At 47.5% G+C, this 22,284-nt stretch overlaps 1 protein-coding gene across 1 annotated transcript in view; it reads right to left on the bottom strand.

Annotated features, from left to right (window-relative positions):
- Positions 1-21,433, bottom strand: part of LOC135246002 (coiled-coil domain-containing protein 91-like) — a 75,780-nt gene extending 54,347 nt beyond the window's left edge. The window contains exons 1-3 of the mRNA XM_064319483.1: positions 21,349-21,433; positions 5,688-5,736; positions 2,066-2,138 (exon numbers count right to left, since the gene is read on the bottom strand). Coding sequence (XP_064175553.1) covers positions 2,066-2,138; positions 5,688-5,720 — 106 coding nt within the window. The 5' untranslated portion in view covers positions 5,721-5,736; positions 21,349-21,433. The remainder of the gene's footprint in view (positions 1-2,065; positions 2,139-5,687; positions 5,737-21,348) is intronic.
- Between the last annotated feature and the right edge of the window lie 851 nt (positions 21,434-22,284).

Below are 22,284 nucleotides of genomic sequence, written 5' to 3'. Positions count from 1 at the left end.
TAACCAAATAAAATAATATAAAATAAAATAATAATCTCTGTACTGCAATGCTGCTCTTATAACAAGAGTGAGAACTCCTCCATTACACTCTCCTGTCAGCCAAATGACACTGGCCCACTGCAGTGGCCTCACAGTCACAGTGCCTGAACTAATGACTTTCCCTGTTAACAACAGCAGCATTAAGCCAGAACAGTCAGCAATCAGGACTGTCAGTTAAGATTCTGACATGCAAATCTGATTGATAACTTCCTCAAATGTCAAGAGGAGGTTTCCTGACTTCACCCCCCCCCCCCCCCTTTGAAGAGGTAAGGTTCCTGGTACATAGTAAAATATCAAAATGTTACATCAGTATAGCTGACCCATCTCTGACTCGTATAAACTCAGTGACAGAGACAGAGACAGGGGGATGAAGTTGAGCAGGATGAGTACAGTAAGGAGTGTTTAAACAAGGCTGAAGATGACTCATTGTGGTCTAGAACACACTCTCAAGAGGATCCGCGTCTGTTTCTCATTCACTTTGAAATGAGCAAGCAAAATGATAATTACTTTTTTCTGAGAAATTCATAAGTCTCAATTAAACAGAGATTTCCTATATTCAATTTTGATAATTATTAGGTTGTACAAACTAATGCAGGTACTTTTTGTTCTGGGGAAAAAATGAGGATTAAATTACTTTTTGTGTATAATCTACCCTAAATTAGAGTGATGAACCCACCCAAACATACATAACCTCCCAAATATGCAGAAACGCAATGCCTTTATGGGTATTAAATTAATAAAACCATAAAGAGATTCTACAATATCATAATACTCACACTCTTCACATTTATTACATATTTTAAAACTTATTTTTAAATATCCATTTTTATCACATCTTGCATTTAAATCTGGACTTTATTTAAAATGCCTGCTAGCACCATTATAAAACATGCAATACTTGCATTACTGATCATTAATTAAGCGCTTATAAGATCATTTTTTAGTCTTCTTCTCTCAAATGTAAATATTAACTGGTTCACTGGTGACCAGAGAACAGTTTTGATCCCACATTTAACGCATAAATAACTTTATTATGAGAGGTACACAAACTCCATAAACTGCAATCTTTAAAATGATTTTTCAAGCTATGGGTTTTCAACAGTTTATTTACCGTCTGCATGCAGTTTCGAAACATGAATCTCAGGCAATAAGCAGAGCAGTTCATCACCTGTCCCTCTGCGCTCTAGTTCCTTCAGAAAATGGCCGAATGAGAAAAGCGCAGCATATCTCTTTCAGTCAGATCTGCGACTCCGCGGCCCGGCACAGCAGGTGAGAAGAGCCCTGTACAGAGAGGCCTTTGTGTGGAGCGCTGAGAGGCTGTGCAGGGAGTGCTGAGAGGCTGTGCAGGGAGCGCTCTGACCCTTTCCCCCCCCCCGCACTGCGATGGTACCGCGTGTGCGCCGCGAGCTGCGCGCCGCCGGCTAGCGCAGCGCTAAATCAGCGGAGGGTGGGAGGCGGCATCGCCTGCGCCAGGTGTGCGATTAAAGAGCAGGGGAGCGGCCTCGGGGCTGCGGCGTCCGACACAAACACCCCCCGTGATATACGCGCAGGGGTGACCCCTGACCCCTGACCCCTGGGGCGGGGCTCTGCGGAGGTCGGCAGCTGTCTGGGGAAACATATTTACAGCTCGGGGAGCAGGCGCTAAGCAAACTTCACACAGCACAGCGAGAGAAGGGCAAACGAACACTCACATACTAAACAGGCACATTTAGTGGGATACAAGGCAGGTTAAAAAGTTGCTCTCCTTGACAAAAGGTTGATACTTTTTATCTGACACCCCAAATTATTAAATTAAACTGAACCAAAACTTTCAGTTGAAGGAATTGCAGATAATTAATTCTGAAATCCGGTTGGTCCTATAGTTTCCTCGGTGGATTCCGGGTTTTGGTTAAGTTGTGCCAGCTGGCCAGGCCCTGTGTACAGTAATGATGTAAGTGGGCCCAGAATTGTCCGTTGGCACCAGACACACAGGAAGCACTGGATCGGAAGGGGGGCGGGGGCGGGGGTTGTCAGGAGGGTCACTCACCTGAGGAGAGGGCAGCCCACGGGATCGCCGGGGAAACGGTGACCTGCGCCGCACCGTCTCCGCCCTCTGCAGCCTGTGGAATCACAGGGGTCAGGGGTCAGAGGTCACAGGTCAAACAAAGGAGCGCACCGCTATAGCACCGTTTACACTGACGCACACACACGGGGCTTTCCTGAAACTGGGCGGAGTTAAGCGCCTGTTGCCATGGCGCTCACAGGGTGGCAGCTGACATCCTTCCTCTGGCTAAGCACATGTCTCGCTGCAGACTGTGTGTGCTTGGGAATACCCCTCCTGCGTCTGCCAGGACCATCAAGAGACTAAATTATATTTTAGAAAGATTTAGAAAGATTTCAGCACAATTATTTTTTTTAAAAAATAGTTTATGAAAAAAAAAAAACCTGGGTCAAGAAAACCAATAAACCCAAACATTTAAGAAGCTACATGAGTGGGAGGGCGCTGCCTTTTCAGTGTTCCTGTACAGTGCCGGCAACAGAGCGAAGGGAGGAACTGAAAACACATCATTCAGAACAGGAAAGATGGAATGCTGGGATAACTAATCCAGCTCTTCTTTGGCTGAGACATCAACACACACACCGGACAACAGAAAGAGGTCCATCATTTAATTTCCCTCCCCACAAAACCTGTAACATTTATTTCAAAAGCCAAATCCAAACGGACAAAATGTCCGACTGCCGCCCCAATCGAACGCCCACCCGGTGGTGATGCCTGCAGGCGAGGGATTTTATTTTTGTATACATTCGCAAAGTTACTCATTCGTGACCTCATCAGCTGAAAAATCAGCCCGTTTTTCCCCTTTACATAATGGCAGAAACGGGACGGGCCCGACGCCCCAGCGTTTAGCCTGTCAGACGCTTCCCCCGCCCCAGGAGCTTCGTCCAACTGAGCCCAGCTTCATCTCTCTCCACCAATCAGGTCGCAGAGAGTTTCTGAGAAGATGGAAGCTGTTTGTTACAATGGCCGCCGGGTCAGATGGTATTGTTTAGCTATGCTGGTTTGTTTACTCCAACTCCTTCCCCCCATTATAATTTTTTATTTTTTTTGTGTGTCATCACATGTTATTTACTGATGTTTTCTAATATGGACAGATTATTTAATATGGAAAAAGTTAAGCTTGCTTTAAAAACATTGTCCCCCGCAATAACATCAAAGATACGTCAAACGGAAAATGCAGTAAAATGCGAGAGACTTTATTATTCCTGATTCGTAACATGAAATGCAAATGCGGAGGACTTCTGTAAAGCCAAAGACAGTTTTTTTGCTTAATGCGCAGAGACGTGCAGGTTTGGCGAGAGATCTGTTTGAGCTCTGGAGCCTCTCCCCCAGAGGAAAGGGGAGGGGAGGAAGTAAAAGGTCACCCATGTTGACAGGCTAATATCCCAGGGTGCACCACAAAAGTTCACGCACAACGAACAATGAATATGCTCGGCAGAGACGATGTCAGGTTTAAAGTAAATTCTTTTTTTTTTTTTTTTTTTTTATAAAGTAAACTTTCTCATGTAAACTAACTGGGAACAATTTCTTTCATTTTCCGTTTTTTCTGCCATGTTCTTTTTTCATTTATCTTTGTTTCTTTGTCTATTCTTTCTTCCTCTCAGACAAGGGGGATTCCCGTTTGTCTTCATGCGGCTTTAAGAGGAATCTCTGAGCTTCAGGAACTGATAAAAATCACCAAGAGTACCTCCACAGCACAGTCAAACACAATTATTATCTGAAAAAAAACACCCAAGCCATTTTTTTTTTTCAAGACATTTGCTTGATCAAGCATCATAATTCAAGCTCTGCCCAGTGCTTTACTTAAAAAGGGGGGGGAAACTGAGTAAGCATGGTTTTTTATTTATTTTTAATGCCTGGGTCAAGGTTTTGGATACATCTAGCTGAATATGTCTTTAAAAACTGAAAGTCTGTTTTAAGAAAAAACATTAGCGGTTGTCTGTCTTTGTAATGTCAACAACAGACCGTTAGACACTGGTCCAATGGACACTGAATGGCAGGCTATGAAAGAGACCTGATGTCATATTTCTCACCACAATGCAGTATATCTGCGCTTTTTCTTAGATAATAAAAATTTTATTAAAATGGCCAAAACAGTAAAACAAACCAAATTGCAAATTAAACTAATCAACATGTCCTAACAGGAATTCCCCAACATTAAATAGCTTAAAAACATTGGTCATGTTAGTGGTTTGGAGTGTGCTAAAGGTCTCAAGAAATCAGGTCCCAAAAAATGATTCTCCTTCTTTTTCTGATAATAATAATAATAATAACATCCGTGGTAATAGTTGCACAAGTAAAGATGTTCAGGTGCGTGAGTGTGTGTGTGTGTGTGAGTGTGTGTGCGTAGGTATGTGTGTGTGTGTGTGTGTGGGGGGGTAAAGCGACTCATCCCCGGATCTCCGGGGCAGTTGTGGGCATACTGGCCCACGCTTCATGACACACTGAGGGGGAGAAGACTAAAATAATCTCTTTATTTCTCGCACATCCACATCAATATAAATAAAACAAAATTTTTTTTTTTTTGGCCACTCAGGAAAAAAAAAAAAACCAAAACATAAAATCTGTGTTTGGATGTGGCGTGCGCGCGATTCCGTCTCGCGTATTCCATCAAAGGACAAGCAAACAGAAGAAAGGGACAGAAGCGGCCTTCCAGAAAGGCCTCGGGGTTATAAATAGTCCTGAGAAAGGCATTCTGGGACGCCTGCCGCTGCTATAACGGGCGCTGGTGGGGAGCGGCAGTGCGTCAGAGCCAAACGGTCTTTTCCCAAAACACTGAGGCCGAGGACGGTAAGGAGGCTAAGCGAGGAAGAAGAAAGAAAGAAAAAAAAAAGGTCAACATCACAGCCACACTTCGCTTTCCCGCCAGCCGCCTTATTACATCACAGAGCGAGGAAGCTCTGACACGGGCGGTCACGTGACTTCAAAGCGGAACGGGAGGACTGAGCGATTAAATCCACAAACACAGCACAATATCCGGAAAATCAACTTTCCCAACGTCAGGTTATGCCACGTCATGGACTTGTCAGAAGCACAGAGGTGACTTGTGGTGAGTGATGGTACTTGTGCTGATGGGTATTTCACACAAGCGCAGTGCGATAGGAAGCATTTCCAAAGGTGTCATATATACCCTAACCAAAACCCCACCACCGCCTGCTCACCCCCCCCACCACCCCATCTTTGCAACAAACAACAAGTGCAATGGGAGAGCATCATAAACCTGCAGATAATCACCACACACAGGAAAGGTGGTGCAGCTTAGATCTGGTTTCAGTGCCATTCACCCAGATAACCTGCCCCCCCCCCAACAACAATGCTGTATTCAGAGCCGCCTTCAAATGAAAAATGTCTCCTGGAAGAACTGCAGTTGTTTCATGAGGACTTTCAATCCTGTCCTCTGTCTGCACCCCGCTCCCTCCCTCCAAAAAAACCCCAAAAACAAACAAAAAGAAAAGCATTACAAAATTTTTTGTTATCAGATCCCCTCTGGGAGAGACAACAGAACCCACTGTCTTCACGCACACAAAAAATAAATGAATTAATTAAACCTGCCCAACAAAAGTTTGACACGTTAAAAAACAGAAACTTTTTATAAAGGAGGCCACAGTACCTCAAAGCCTCCGAAGTCATCGTCGTCATCCATCCCTCCTGGAAAACCCCTGCAGGGGAAGAGATTTAAGTGTGAAATCAGAGCACACACACACACACACACACACAAAGGAGAAGCACGCTGGCTTCCTGTTAGCCGCATACTGGGGGTCCCTACAGCAAACTCTTCCAATGCGTTATCAGAAGAGACCCCAATGACTGGTCAGCACCAAACAAATAGTGTCAAATGAAAACTATCGTCAGCCCTGAAGGCATGTGAATTGAACGGTTATGACATCATCCTCGGTGGCCATTTTTTTTATAAGGCTTCATGCTGGCACTTTGGTCATGCAGCGAATGGAGTGCCTGATATATGGCATAAAATGGCAGCTGGTGTATGCGAGGGGCGGGCAGAGGGTAAACGGGAGGAGCTGGGCCAGAACGCACAACTCCGACCTCGACTCTCACTGATCCGATGGCAGGACACCAGGATGGCTGCCAAGATGCCTGAACAGACCAAAAGAGCGGGAAAGAGGGCCTTTTCCACCGTGCGCATGGCCACCGCGCCTGCGGTCATAAGCTGTGCAGGGAGGACTCTTTGTGTTGACTCTATCCCACGTGCCCCAGTTAATTTTCCGGGTCACAGAAAGCTAAACAACTTGTACGTTAATAAGAAAGACGGAAAAAAAAAAATGAACTGCGTTTAAAAGGGACCGCTTTCTTTATTTGTCATCGCAATTTGTTACGGGACTGCTCTGGCATGTCTTTCGGTTTCCTCTACAGCGCCGTTAACACGTAGCAGATTTCAGGCGCTGTTATTAAAAGCCACACAAAGTTTATATTTAGCCGTCTCGGTAAACGGGCTTTGAATCACAACTTGGGGAGACGCAGTCACCAGCCCTCTAACCTAGCAAAACCAGCGTGGCCATTAGGAGGCTTGTAAACGTCTGTTTGACTCCAAAAGACGAAGCCACCCTTCGACAAGCCCGCCGCATTCAGAGCGTTTACTCGGTCTGTGGCGCTAATTTGGAATCGCTCAGAACGCCTTTTAAGACTCCCCTCCCAGACGAGACGAAGTAATTACAAGAATGGCCGCGAAATTCGAAGCAGACCTTGGCAAGTCCCTAAAACCCTTTGGTTTTGGCTGCCCGAGTTCTGCGGGCGTACAATTTGCACTTGAAAAAACCCCAAGAACCCACCCGTGACTGGGCGACACCGCCGGCCTTGTGTCACCACTGCGCCCCTTTATGTAGCCTAATGCTTCTGCTCTAATCTTTCCACTGGCTAATTACAGCCCCATTAGTCCTCTGCGCTGCAGCGCAACACAAAACCTGCGGCCGTCTGGTTTCTGCCAGTTTGTTACGTCAGAGTTCCACACGCAAGCAGCTCAGGCCCACCGCACACCTCCCACACTGGGTCCACTTTATCGTTTCGAATCCCGTCCCACCTACTGCCTCAGCTCCCAAATGTTTAGGAACGCTTAAACTGTCTGTGATCTTTACTAAAGAACTAAAAACGCAACTTTCCGTTCCTTTTTTTTTTTTAATGGCATATTATTTTGAGCAGTGGAATCCAAATCTATTTATCTCAAACTGAGGTCATGAAGTCCTGAATTAATAAGACAAAATGAAAAATTACTGCTCAGAATTTAGACATAAAAAAACAATCAGGAAATTGGCAAAACCAAAAAAAGGACTGTGCATCAGGACTGGTATATTTGCCAGCAAATCAGAATTAATTAGCCTATTATTCTGCAATGCAAGAATTGTGCCCTTCTGATTGGTTAATCAGTTAATCACTTAAAAATGCTGACATTTATATTTTGATTATAAGGAGACAGTAAAATTTCCTGTAAAATTTCCATTGGACCCTGTTAAGACGCCTGGTGACTCAAAAAATGGAAAGAAATACACTCACAACAATCAACAAGGGCAATCATTTTTAAAATGCGGAACAGATGGAGTCTTTAATCAATATCTGTGCATCAGGGCACATCAGTGCAGCCCAAAGCGAATGGAAGACTCCTTCGGTCCCAACAATACACATGTCCTGAGTAAAACCAGATATCATTGGCATTGTCATCATCAATTCTTTCCTTTTCTTTTTTTTTTGGGGGGGGGGGCTCATTTAATTATTTTTTCCAAACCAGAGACTTGTGCCAATGTTCAATCAAAAGTTGAAATAATGAAAACCAAAATAGCTCAAATAGCTTGGAGGTCCAGATACAGTGAAGGCACCCCCTAGACATAGCCTACGTGGTCCATAACTGGGATTTCCCTGGGAATGAAGGGATCAAAGAGGAAGAAGAGAGGGAAAGGGTGGAGAGAAGAGAGAGGAGAGAGAAAGACAGAGACAGAAGTAAGAACAGATAGAGAGAGAGACAGAGAGAGGAGAGAGGGGGAGGGAGAGAAATAGAGAGAGAGAGAGGGCCATGTGGTGCCCATGATTACTTGGCACTGCCACCCAGGCCTGTACTCTGGGCCAGAGAAATGAAAGCGATACACAGCCACTCCTCCATCGACACCATCACCGTTACCACACACAAGCTCCAGGGGGCTGGAGAGGGCAGAGAGAGAGGGCTCTTCCTGAGGCGTTCAGAACGCTGCTTCTCACAACAGTGCTAGGCCCTGAACCCATTTAATCACAGAACCTCAACACTGCACAGGTTTCCCTGCAGAGTCCTCCACTGCACCGATCTCCAAAAGAACAGCGAACCAAATTAATATGGGGGCCCTCCATAATATTAATCACACACAGTAAACAAAACCACAACCAAACAAAAGGGCAAACAGTAACAATGGACCACACACTGAGCGAGCATGAATGGGGGGGGGGGGGGGCGTGGAGTTTGGAGGCAGAGATCATAAAAATATGCAAATGGTGGAAACACGTGTGCACAGAGGAGCCTGGGGATTTAGCCTTTCCATTAATACTCCACCAGCGCACGGTTCAGACAAGGCCATCAGGACCGGGCCGATTACACAGGCAGAACGGCTGTCTAAAAACCAAACTGCGCTCAGTAACATGCAACACACGGGGGAGAAGAGAGATTTTAAGAACACAGCAAGATGAGAACGCTCGCTTTAATTTAAGGAAAGGGGCACGCTATGGTGACACGGTGTTAAAGCCTTCAGAACACAACACACAGACACAAGTGCACATGCACACGATTCAAAAACACTGCGTTTCACCGATCCAGCTGTCATTCAGACTGAGCGGACACTGGCACACTAAGGAGGAAGGGGTGTGTATGTGTGTGCGTGCGTGTGTGTGTGCGTGTGTGTGTGCGCACTTGCGTGTGTGTGTACATGTGCGAGGCCGTCGAATCTGCAAGGGCAGCTCATACTTCTGCTCTGAGTGCGGCGGAAAAATTAAACGCTCCCCGTCAGCAGCTGCGTCCGATTGGCTGGGAAAGTCACGGTCACACAGACCCGTGCTTTCACTCGCTCGACACAGATTAGTCAGAGAGTCCGTTTCTGACAGCCCGCCTGCACACCTTTTAAAACACCATTACAGCATGAGACAGAATTACAGCGTCACAGAGCCTCAGAAACACCAGGCCGGGACACACAAGCTCAGGCTTCATATGTTCTCAATTTAAGACTGGCGGGAGGGAAAAAAAAAAAAGCAAAAAGCAGATTTTAGAGTTTATACATTACTCTGATACTGTACTTCACTGCGAGAGGGCCGTTGTAAACTCTTCCAGCCATCGGTAAAAATGTAACAGTACTTGTTCCAGAAAATTTAACTAAGAGTCCAGCTTCGCAGTGCTGGAGCTGGAGAACCAATCACGTTTGCATCCACCCTTTGTGAACGAATGCAACAGTATGTACCTCAAATGTCCAGGAAAGATGGAATGTTATCTACAACAATTTTGGCTGAAGAAACCAAAAGTCCTGCAAAACAAGTTCACCAACAAAAAGGTACAGGAACATTAGAAATAAACAAATTGCTCAAATGGCCACACGGCAGCCTCGAACCCAGCCCACGATCAGTGTGCGGTCGGCAGCACTGACGTGTAAACACAAGGTTTTTTTGGTGTGTCAATAAATCCTCACTAAGCTCATTTCTTAAAAGCGGCCATTTCAGGAGGGGGGGGAAAAAAAGAGAAAAATGACGCAGAACTTCCATGAGCGTCTTGGCGGAGCGAGCCCAAAATCTCACCAATAAAGAAAGGAAATGAGACTAATTATTTCCTGAGTGGAAGTCAAAACTTTTCTATTCGCTCGAAACTCCGAGCTGACTGAAGAAAGGGGCTCTATTAACTTGTGGAGCGGCAGTAATTTTCTGGGTAAACAGCCACCTCAGACCCCGGCCTACCTACAGCCAAGGATTAATGTTATCAAAACACCTTATTTTAGGGGGGGGGGGGGCATGCGCCATAATTGCTTTTAGTTATTACAAGCAATTTGCATCATGGGATACTACTGCAGCGGGGAGCCGATTCGTCCAGAGCCGGCCCCCACCCCGCACAAACCCAGGTAGGCCCCCCAGGGTCTCAACCCAAGCGCCCGACCGCATCGAGGCACGCACCGCACCAGGCACACAGGGGACCCCACCCACTCTCACAATATTTGGGGTAATCCAGACTCGGCCTCTCCTTTACATGCACTCCCCCTCCCACCCCAAGGTCGCAGCCAACCGGTTCATGCCCAAATACCCCCCCTCTGCTGGGCATCATATAGGAGAAAAAGAGAACTCATATTTCCTCCATACAGGGATTTTGGTGGCTCAGCTGAAGAGGTTCGTCCGGCCCGCCGCGTGTCTGGAGATCCGATTACGCCCACCGTCCTGGCTGACCCTCCTTCCCCCGCCCTCTGAGGAGGGGTGCAGTTTCACCCGCCTTTCTCCTCAAATAGAGACCACCCACTCCCCCCCCCGCCCCACGCCCATCTCTCCTGCGACTGACTTGTCCATCTGTCTGTCTGTGTGTCTCTTTCACTTCCTCTGTGCCTATGATTTATGAGGAGAGTGTGCGTATTATTAGGCAACAGGCATCAATGAGGACGTTTCCGTAGATACTGTGAGTAAACACTGCATTCTGTAGAGGTGAATCTTGCCAGAGGCTGAACACACAGACTCATGGGAACAGAGGGGAATAGCTGCAGGAACAGGGAGGATGATGGTGAAGATGAACGAGGGAGGACACAAGGGCCATACTGCACACAGAGAGGCCAGCGGCACGGCCAAAACTCAGGCCCCCTCATCCACACGCTCATGTGTTCACAAGCTTTCATGTGTTCACATCCACCCGCTCATGCGTTCACAAGCTCATGTGTTCACATCCGCAAACTTACGTGTTCACAAGCGTTCACGTGACAATAACTACTGTGCAAACCAAAAAATGATGCAATTAATTCAGAAGGGCAGGCAGAAAACCAGCCACCTCAATGAAACTGATCCTGGGGTCCTTGAGGGAGGAGAGGGCCTGTGCTCCAGCCCGTCAGCTCAGCGAGCCGCAGAGCAGCGAGGCGCTCAGCGCAGGAGACACGAATCACAGCCGACACACCAGGAGAGGTGCCCCGCGGGCGAGAACCCAAAACCAGACGCGAGAGAGCGCGCCGCTCACACGTCCCGCACAGCGAGCCCCGAGGGCCCAGCGCCGGGCCCCGCTCGCGGAAAACCCGGGGTTACCGTGGGAACCAGAACCCCCGCCGCCGCACGCTGGATTAGCAGCAACACGAGCACAGGGCTCAGATCAGATCCAATCAACACTTAATAATAACCCCGCCAGTGTCAAACTACAAATCCCAGCATGCCCAGCCTGGGCCTGCTTCCATCCTGTAGAGCCTGACAGAGCCTCGTTCTGAATCAGGAGAAACTCATTTCCTTATTTTCCAAAGCAAATTTTAACTTAACGCAGACAACACAATGTGTGAGATGAAGATATCTAATTTCACAGTGAGAAAACGTGTGTCGATCAACAAAATGTAAAATATAACAACACGCTGCACATTTCATGCCTTATAGCTAAAGAACCAAACTGCCGGCAGATTTACATTCTCCCCAAATGCAGGTGCTGCCTTCCCTTCTGTCTGAATGAGAGAACTTCACACGTAGTTCAGAGCACAGGAAAGATTTGAATTATTCAGAATCCAGAACACGATATCTACACTGAATTCAACCCTCAGAGCAGAGTATGTAGGCTGTAACTGACTTCTGGCACCGTCAAAAAGATGGTGTCCTCCAACTAGCTTAAGAACTGAGACCTGCCAAAAAAATGGGGGGGGGTGTGGGCGAGGTTGCAGGCATGCATGAGGGGGGTAGGGGTGGGGGGATGGGGGCGAAGAGTTGAAAACTGAACCACATTTTCCACAGTTGGGACCAATCCCCAGTGCTACATTCACACAGAGTGGGTGGCGCACTTACATCATTAGAGCTGGGGTTTCATTAAAGCCATCTCTTTCTCTCCTTCTCTTTTTCTTTCTTCCTCTGTCTCTCTTTCTTCCTCTCCCTCTCTCTCTCTCTCGCTTTTCTCCTGGGCTCCAGGATTTAACGGCGCTGGTGTCAGAGAGGCAACCCCCCCCCAGCGCAGCAGTGAAAATGTCCGCCTCCAGCAGGTTCCAGGAGCGGGAACTCGTCTGGCTGGGGGGATTTCAAACCCAAAGGCGGTCTTGTGGATTTTTTTTATTTTATTATTTTTTTGCTGTGTGGTGCAGTAAATTTAAGTCAAAGCCAGCGCAGGAGTACAGGCAGGACTAATAAATAAAGACTTACAGTAGCCCATACTGTACGCTCTCCCCCCCACACGGCCTCTCCGTCCCCCTGCCACTTCATCCCCCACAGCTGGGTAAAAATAGGCCTGTCAGTCACAGCACAAATTATTCCATATATATATTTAATTATATACCCACACTTACTTCTGCTGTAAAATGTCTATATTTTATATATAAAACAAACATTTTATAGCGAGGCCATTTTTTCTTATTGTACCTGAAACTTGGCCCAGGAACACAGGTGATTCAAGTGAATCTGGTTCGAAGCCTTATCTACAGTTTTACTCGTACCCTCAAGGGTAAAAAACGTACAGTTTGGAGATGAGGGTGGTGGTGGTGGTGGGGGTGTTGAACAGTTTAATTTACCCTCTTACTCTCTCAAAAAAAAAAAAGTTAATCAACTTTAAAGAAAGGGGGGGGGGGTATTGGTAAATGGAATGATGGAGCTCAGTGGCTCAGATGCGTGTGTGTGTCTGAGATGCTTTTTCAGCAAATTTGATTTCTCTTGATTTATTGTCTCATAAATCTGAGAAGTGATAAAAATAAGAAACAGCAAAAAGTTCTTTCTTAAACGCACAAGCTTGTCTGCTAGCGTCTGAAGCTAGAAAACTCGCTGTGGCTTGGCTCTCCCACAGCTCTGGTTCAGAGTGCTTACAGCCATACATCCAGCACACCAGCTATTTTTATTTCAACTGGAACCTTTTTTTCTCCATTTTCTTTTTTTTCTCAATGTCTGTGGATACTACACTCTCTCCTTCCAGGAGTCTTTCACTGCAAATAAAACCCCTTTTTTATTTTTTTATTATTTAATTTGCAAAATTCAGCCATTGAGACCTTTTTCCAGAGAACGACATTCAAATGAAAACTTCCTTGGGCATTAATGTACCATTATACGTGCACTACTATTTGGGATGAACTGTTCTAATTTTAGCCACCTATTACATCATACTAGTAAACCGTAGGGTTGGGGGTCTGGGGGAGGAAGGGCGCGTTTTGGACAAACTCACTCACAAATTTTCGAGCAGAAGTGTTAAGTGCAGAGAGAACACAGCGAGAACACAGCGGCACAGTCAGGGCAGTAACTTGGGTGGTTAATTAGCGTCACGGTTCAAAAGGTTTAGAGAGGAGCCAAGACAAACCCAGAGAGGTCATGGAAACGACTCCACAAGAACAGTGGCAGAGTTAAAACATGCAGTTCAAGATCGGAGCAGAACGCAGTTCAGCCAGCTACAGTGACTGAGACCACAGGCTGCTAACAGAGTGACTGAGACCACAGGCTGCTAACGGAGTGACTGAGACCACAGGTTGCTAACAGAGTGACTGAGACCACAGGCTGCTAACGGAGTGACTGAGACCACAGGCTGCTAACGGAGTGACTGAGACCACAGGCTGCTAACGGAGTGACTGAGACCACAGGCTGCTAACAGAGTGACTGAGACCACAGGCTGCTAACAGAGTGACTGAGACCACAGGCTGCTAACGGAGTGACTGAGACCACAGGCTGCTAACGGAGTGACTGAGACCACAGGCTGCTAACGGAGTGACTGAGACCACAGGCTGCTAACGGAGTGACTGAGACCACAGGCTGCTAACAGAGTAACTGAGACCACAGGCTGCTAACGGAGTGACTGAGACCACAGGCTGCTAACAGAGTGACTGAGACCACAGGCTGCTAACGGAGTGACTGAGACCACAGGCTGCTAACGGAGTGACTGAGACCACAGGCTGCTAACAGAGTGACTGAGACCACAGGCTGCTAACAGAGTGACTGAGACCACAGGCTGCTAACAGAGTGACTGAGACCACAGGCTGCTAACGGAGTGACTGAGACCACAGGCTGCTAACAGAGTAACTGAGACCACAGGCTGCTAACGGAGTGACTGAGACCACAGGCTGCTAACAGAGTAATGCAGTCTTTTGCAGCGCGCTTGTGTTCCCAAGTGCAGGTGTGCAATGGAACTTTCCTGCTTTCCATTATGACCTATCTGAGTGACATGATTGGACCAGGCACATCAGAACTGAGCTTCCTCACCAGGCACAACAATTAACCCTGTAAGGTGTGAGATAGCAAATACGTGATTAGAATGCTCTCAGCTGAACATTCTAATGCTTGTGTAACCATTCTAGAACAGTTCTAGAACACTAACGCATCATTTTGAAACAAACATTCTAGAGAAACCTACTTATTCAAAGGGTGAAGTCTGATGGCTACTCTAGATCTTTGTAGCAGTCCAAACCCAAACTCCACTAACACAGTACCGCCATTTTCATTTTGTCACAGACAAAAAACTGTTGGCAGGCAGGAGGCTTCGTTTATTAGTCCCTAATCAGGCCGCGCAACACGCCCTACTGATCATTTTAATTGTCACAAAGGCGCCATTAAAAAGTCCCTCCACACTCCCCACGCCCTTTGGTAAGTCTTCTTTTATTTATTTATTTTTATAAAGTGGCTAAAAATCAGACAGCGGCTAATGAAAACAAGCTTAAAGAAACAGGGGGTTTTAATATGAAACTCAAACCGGCCGTCTAGCCCGTTGTGCCGCAGAAGCGGGGCTGTGCAGGGGAGGGGCCGTCGGCGTCTCTGTTTAAAAACTGGCGAGCCTGGCGACTATGAGCCGGCGCTAGCCCTGGTTCCGCGCGCCCCCGTTAACGGCTGGAAACTCCGGTTAACCGAGGGGCGGCGGCGTGGCTGCTGGTCCTGTCCTGGCACGGGACAGCGGTGCAGAGTGGGGGGGGGGGGTTTGAGCCGCCCCCCCCATCCCAAAACTGCACAGTGTGAGAGCGTGAGACCCCATGCTCAAAGCCACAGGTTAAGCGCAGAGGTTGCAGGTATAAGTCCCAGGTGGGAGGCACAGTCCCCGGGCCCCAGAGTGAGGCGCTGCATCACCTGATTCGGAGTTGGGTAAATATCAAAGTGAATAAATAAACTGCAAATAAAGAGAAACACTCTCAGCCCAGGACTAGACATGGTGTGGGAGTCCACACTGACACCACCAAGGCAGATCATCAGGGGTGGAACTAGCCCTCCTAAGGTTCCTGTCCTTAAAATCCTGGCAGAGCTAAAACCGCCGCTCACCTGTAGCCCCGCTTCCATCCACACAGAGCCAAAGAGCCAAACGTACAGCGGCCGTTCCAGAACAGCCCTCAATAACCGCATTCATCAGCAGATTTACAGATTCAAAAGAGCTGGATTCACACGTTCCCAGATTCAAAAGAGCTGGATTCATATGTTCTCACATTCAAAAGACCTGGATTCACACGTTCCAAGATTCAAAAGAGATGCTGTGATCGGCGATCATATGTCCACATCAAAGGCGATTCATGTTTGGTGATTGCATGTTTGTTCAGCGGATAATGCTAAATAAAATGATTCACATGTCCAAGATCAAGAGCTGGTCGGTCCCAGTAGTTTGTGGTGTTGAAGTCTCATCAGTCATTGACAGCCGGAGGCCGGATGCATCATGGTAGCGCGTGTCGCAGCGAAGAGGAGGGGGAAAGAGAAACTCTCACAAACGTCTCATTCACACCCACAGGCCTCATCTCTCTCTGAATAAATCAAGCAAACCCACCTCAGGTCTGTAATTGCCCTGCAACCACTTAGACCTCACACAAACACAAACACCTACTCACCCACACGCAAACACACACAGACACACAGACACACAAACACAAACACCTACTCACCCACACGCAAACACACAAACACAAACACCAACTCACCCACACGCAAACACACACACACAAACACAGACTCACCCACACACACACACACACACACGCACGTACGCTTGTTTAAAGCCGAGCTCAGCTGTGGCTTCACTCTGACCCTTGTTAGCTCCTCGCTTAAGCAAGCAGCCGCGCGCGCGCCGTGGCTAACTCGTCGGGCCTGAGGCTGCCTGGGGGCGAGAGACATCGGGAACCCCTTCAGAGCGCCGCTCGCTCACCCTCGCCTCGCGGGCAGAGACCGCGGCGGAACCCGGCGGCCCACCGCCGACCAATCCCAAACCGCGACGGGCTTCAGAAGTCCCCGCGAGCGCTCGCACCTGCCCCGGCTCAAACAGGGGGCCAGAGCGAGGCTCAGCTCGCCAGCACCTCTCCTCTCTCACGGCTTCCGATCCGCCGCACCTCAGCACCACTGTTCTCTGTGTTTTCTTCTGCTTCTTTTTATTTCATTTTTATTTTAACCATCAAACTAGCAAAGCAAAGCATGTGTCCATTAATTTCAGTTTTTAACATGAATGCGAATCACTTAAATAACACTGGCAGTCAAGGTTACATTGAATTGGTTAAATTACACTTAAATGACACTACCCCACTGTAACGTTTCTGTAAATATTTATCAACCAGCCGATAAAAGTGCGAGACATATAAATTTATGCACTGTGCAAATATTTATCGACTTCAGAAAATTTGGTCTTAATTCCCAAAATTCCTATAATCCAGAGAAAAGAAACAAGTTACCATCCTATAAATAAAACCAAAAAAGAAAAAAAGAAAAAATAAACCACAAGAACACAACAGCAAAACCAAACCAAAATTATTCATGCAACAAATCTGGTCAGAACCGTGGATGTCTTCCAATTCCCAATGGCCAACCAAAACACGAGTCAAACTACTGTTTGGAATCGGGCGCTTCTGAATGAGCCTACACAAAACCCTTCAGACTTTCCATGCAGAGAGACCCCGACACCTTGTCTTTGAGAGACAACAGTCCCGAACGTTTTACCTTTTACAACCTTTTATTTTTTAAAGCCTCTTTAAACCTACAGCCGGCTCAAGGGCAAGGAAGTGGGTTAACCTCGTCCAATCAGAAACAGGATGAACTCAGTTGGGTAATTACAGGCACAAGTGCACTGCAGACCCTGAACTCTTCCGCACCTCGGGTCCGGAGGAAGCAGGCGCACTCTGTGACCGTGTGCGTTTCCCACGGTTACCTTGCGGGCAGACGGCGGGCGGCTGCTTTCGCACGGCGGTAAAAACGCAGCGGCTGGGAGAGGGGGAACGGCGTCAGGATCAAACGCGACCTTCAGCCAATGAGCACCCGGGAGCTTTCGCAAGGGCTTCTGAGCATAACTGAAAGTCCACAGAAGAAAAAAAAAACAAAAACTAATGGCGACAAGGGTCGTTCACTTGCCCTTTAAACGTCACAGAGGAAAAGTCAGCCACAAATCTCCGTGTCCAAAGCAACGCATTACATTACATTACATTACATTACAGGCATTTGGCAGGCACTCTTATCCAGAGAGACGAAGATGAGCGTATGGTTTACATTTGCTGGTCTGCTTCCTCTTTAAGCACACTTTCAGGTTTTTTGTCATCATAGTACATACACACACACACACACATATATATATGTACTTTTGCATTAAATGAATACCTCCTCAGGAGCAGTTCTGCAGCAGTCTCTGCTGGTTCTGGGGTCAGGAAGTGCTGGGTGGGACATAAGGCACAAGGGCAGAGATTCCCTCACCTTCCCTCTCGAATGACCACACCCTAATCGCCCAGTTACTCCTGCTGCTGCAGATATGCCCGCAGACACCCCCCCTGCCCCCCATCCCCCACACCACCCCCCCACCCCTTTGTCTGCTCTTTTAGCCGAGCACACTGAGGGAACTTCCTTCAGATGTTGCCCTGAAATCATTTAAAAAACCAGCACCCGCCCCCCCCCCTGGTTTTTACTGATGGCCGTAGGGCCCTAATTACTTCCCGCGCCCTCCCTTCTTCTCTCCAGACAGATGGACACTGCAGGCTGCTTTTGATCAGCGTTCCCCTTTATTTTAAGGCCGGTCCACGTGCTGCCACGTCCCACACCGACTGCCGCCCAGCCGCAGAACAGCGAACCCGTCTGGGCCTGACGCTGGTTGCCGGGCGACCACGGGGCCTAGCCTCTTCGCGGGCCGAGGCTGGAAAGTAGCGGAAGCGGAAATGTAAGAACTCAGAGTTCCGGCGTGAATGAGTAGCACAGCGCGGTCGTGCCGTGCTGAAACACACCGCCAGCGGGTCCAGGTCACATGCGTACCGGCGACCCACGCGAGCGGCTGCCTCAGAGCTCCCTGACGCTTAACGACTCGGAGACGCGGAGCCGCTGACCTCTGTGAGGCGTCGCAGCGTTTAAGACCCCGGCCCTGATGAACAGGAAAACGACCCGTTTGCTGTGCCCTCGGCTGGGTCTGGGGTGACCCGCTTCCTGGGCGGGAGGAAAGCGAGCCGCTCCAGATAGCGCAGCGCCGGGGTGAAGAGCGCGGGAGCGAGCCGCTCCAGATAGCGCAGCGCCGGCGGTGAAGAGTGCGGGAGCGAGCGGCTCCAGATAGCGCAGCGCCGGGGTGAAGAGCGCGGGAGCGAGCCGCTCCAGATAGCGCAGCGCCGGCGGTGAAGAGTGCGGGAGTGAGCCGCTCCAGATAGCGCAGCGCCGGCGGGGCAGAGCGTGGGAGCGAGCGGCCCCGCCCCAGGGGGCCCGAGCGCTGACTCAAACCCCTGTGACTCATCCCTGGACGAGATGCGAGGAGGATGTTAAAAACAAAATGGCTAATAGAATTAACATGTCAGCCCTGGGGCGTTAATGGCAGCCAAGCGCCCACTCATGTGGGGGGGGGGCACAGCCAAGCGGGGGGGCTCCTTCTGCCAGCCACGGCCCGGCTCTAACCACACGGGGGGAAGCGCTGGGCCCAGGTGGGTGCTGCATATCAGCGATGGCCCAGAAGAGACCCCTGGGAGGTAAAGAGATGAAAAGCACTTTTTTTAAATGCAATTTATCATCATCATCACCATCGCTTTTCAGAACTTCCACCGCAGCACGGACGGATGCGGTTCCTTCTTAGACTTATCTGGTCATGTGAGCCTTTCCTACTGCCGGCGCCACGGCAACCATAATCCACATCCTGTAAGCATGCCCTGTAGTACAATACAGGACGCAAAGATGGAAAAGACATTCCAGCGTTCCTCCCGGCAACCGGGTAATGACCAGCTCACCGTTTTTTGCTCAAACGTACCCTGCACCAGGGTCTATAGGTGCACCCCTAGTGGTGGCTACAGCTCACTGCACTCGAAGAGACTAAAAATATTTCATACATTTATAAGGGATTGTAATTCATTAAAGGTGACAGCAGCCAATAGTATTGAGCTTCGGTGCTGGAAAGACATCGCCCCCTGAGAGCAAAGATGTCATAACGATGACCTATAATCACTAATCCGTCCCTGGAAGGGAACACTCAACATGCTGTAATACGCTGGAACCCAGACACAAGGACCATTGTTATGATTTTTCCTTTCACATTGTTTGTTTCCAGGCAAGGACACAAAAAAAAGTAAAATCTGTTGCAGATTGTGAGCTGTTGAGTTGCAGGCTAAGCAAGATCGGGTGCCGTCTCCCTAAGTTAACTTAATAAAAAATAAAAAATAAAAACTTTACATTTATTTTGAGAACTATTCATTTATTTCGTGAGAAAACCAATGATCCTTGGTGGCAATCCACTGGTTTGCGCTTACAGTAAAACATATTTGCGGCAGCACTGACGCCCCTATCTTACCCCTCCACTACAGTTCTGGATGGAAACTTTCTGGTGACACACAAAACGTACAGTATCGCACAGACTAGCCGAAGATCCGGTTTGTTTCCGTGACTTGCCAACCAACAGAACATTCCCGAGGTGTTGGCTGGGTCATACACTAAAAAAAAAAAATATCTAATTTTTGCAAGATGTCAACGCACGTGCATTGAACCCACGTGAAAATGGCAAAAGAGGGTGAGCTGGCACTCGAAGCTCTGTCTTTCACACAGCCTGGACACACAACACAGTCTCAGGTGGGACACGGGTTTCACACACAGACTCTGGGACATGGCTGTGCTTTTCAGTGCTACCCCGCTGCCACTGAACGCCACCTGTACACAGTACAACAAAGAAGCCGCCCTAAGGAGCAAACATTTCCAACTCCGCAGCAGCTGGAAAGCACACCTTACCTGGGGAGGAAGTGACACGGCACAGGTGTCCATCATGACTAACCCTAACCTTGCACAGTAATCCCAGCTCACATGCAGCATCAGGTTACCTGAACGCTGTTGCTACTGCACAGCACAGCAAAGCCAAGCTGAGTAAACACTGTGTGTCTGTGCGTATTTGTATTTATTTTGCATTAGATTTACATGTTTGCATGTTTTAATCCCATGTTAGGACAATTCTGGAAACTTGCAACTGTGAAATATTGACAAACCTGATGTGGCTTATTCAGAGTGCAAACACAAACTTCCTAAGTTTGTCAACTCTGACAGCTAACACAAACACACGGACAGCCTTTATTTATAAACGGCCTCAACTGACTGTGAAATCAACAAACTCCAAGAAAAGACTGCGAAGCAGTAGACAAGACGAAAAATAATGTAAGACGTGACAAAACCGGCAACGTAGCGAGCTATTTTGACCAACTGCCACCAAAGCCACACTAAGGAAATCCCCTGCCTAATAGCACAGTCCGGCGTGCAAGAACATCCTGGTTTATCAGCAGTTGCATCTGAAACGCCCGTTCGCAGACCCAGGCTACAACAACAACAACCAAATTTGCAACTGACGTCACTAAGCAATATATTCTATTTCTTCAGATATAATCAATGAAGCTATTGTTTGTGCGATTAGCCACGCGGTTCAATTCACGCATGCCGCTATTTAAACTCTCTGGAAGTGAAAGTTCAGTCAAGGGCAACCCTTACAACATCCACGTTTTTTTCACTAGCGGCGAATTAACAACTTTCAAGCGTTTGGACACATGTTAAGATTCGTTTTCTCGGCGATTGTTCGCTAGATGTGTCAGTCTGTGCTCGTTAACAAGCTACATCTGGGCAGTGGCCGGGTGAAATACGACATTATGACACAAACAGAACCACTGGCGTAGTCGTACTGAAGCACATGTAAATACGGTTTACCTAAAAGCTGCTCTTCTCTTCGGTCTCGGGTTTTATTAGTCAAAAAAGGTTACCTGGTGCAGGAAATGAACAACCCGGAAGTGTACGCGGTGCACAGTGCACACGCAATGCAGGCAGTAACAGAGATGCGAGCAAAGAACGTAGCAGTGCATGTGGATGTTCTGTGTTCTAAATGGCGAAAACCGGTTAAAAGTAGAGCTTAGAATTTGAAAATACAGCGCCAAACATATTTTATTTTCGTTATTTTTCACTGCCCTATTGCGGGACATGACTTTGAATCGTAGCCGTCAACCTTTGTAAAATAAGCCGCAAGTTTTACTTTTCTGTACAGTTTAGGTGTGGACGCATCTTTTTGATCCCTGAGCATTTGTCTGAACTACGTTTAGCCTATTAAGGAAAGAACAGCACGAAGCTTAAAACATGTTATACAATGATAACTAATTTTACACCCGATGTGTCATATTGTTTGCAATCTCTTGCGTAACGTTGTTTAACGCATTTTTTTAATGTTCTTTCATAATGCTTTTACTTACATTTCTTAACACAGTGCAGGTTTTTCTCGTTATCGTTTGCTTTGTCTTTGATAATTCTTCATTATCTACCAAATAGTTTCAGTGGCCAGGTGTCCACACTTTCGTTAATTAGGAGCCTATTGATTGAGCTCAGTCTGTAATTTGATCAGTTAAACATTTTAAAATCTCTTTTTATGTAACCGTTTTCTCAGAATAAGCACAAAGCGAATGTGGGACTTTTAATCGTCATGGCTTGCATAGCTGTTTCTTACACACTGTGCTTTAAGATAATAAATAACCCCTCACAAACGAAAAGTGTTAAATAATTTTAAAAAGCTTGTTAAAATTCTGGGACTGCAACTGTAGTTGGAATGAAAACCAGCATATTCAAAGGTCCCTAGGACCGAGTTTGAGAATCACTGGTCCAAAGGACCCATTCAGAGAATCACTTTGGCCATTTGAATGCAACTTGAATAC

This window comes from Anguilla rostrata, chromosome 19 (assembly GCF_018555375.3).
Source record: "Anguilla rostrata isolate EN2019 chromosome 19, ASM1855537v3, whole genome shotgun sequence".
Classification (NCBI taxonomy): Eukaryota; Metazoa; Chordata; class Actinopteri; order Anguilliformes; family Anguillidae; genus Anguilla; species Anguilla rostrata.
This window is presented reverse-complemented; position numbering and strand designations above follow the sequence as displayed.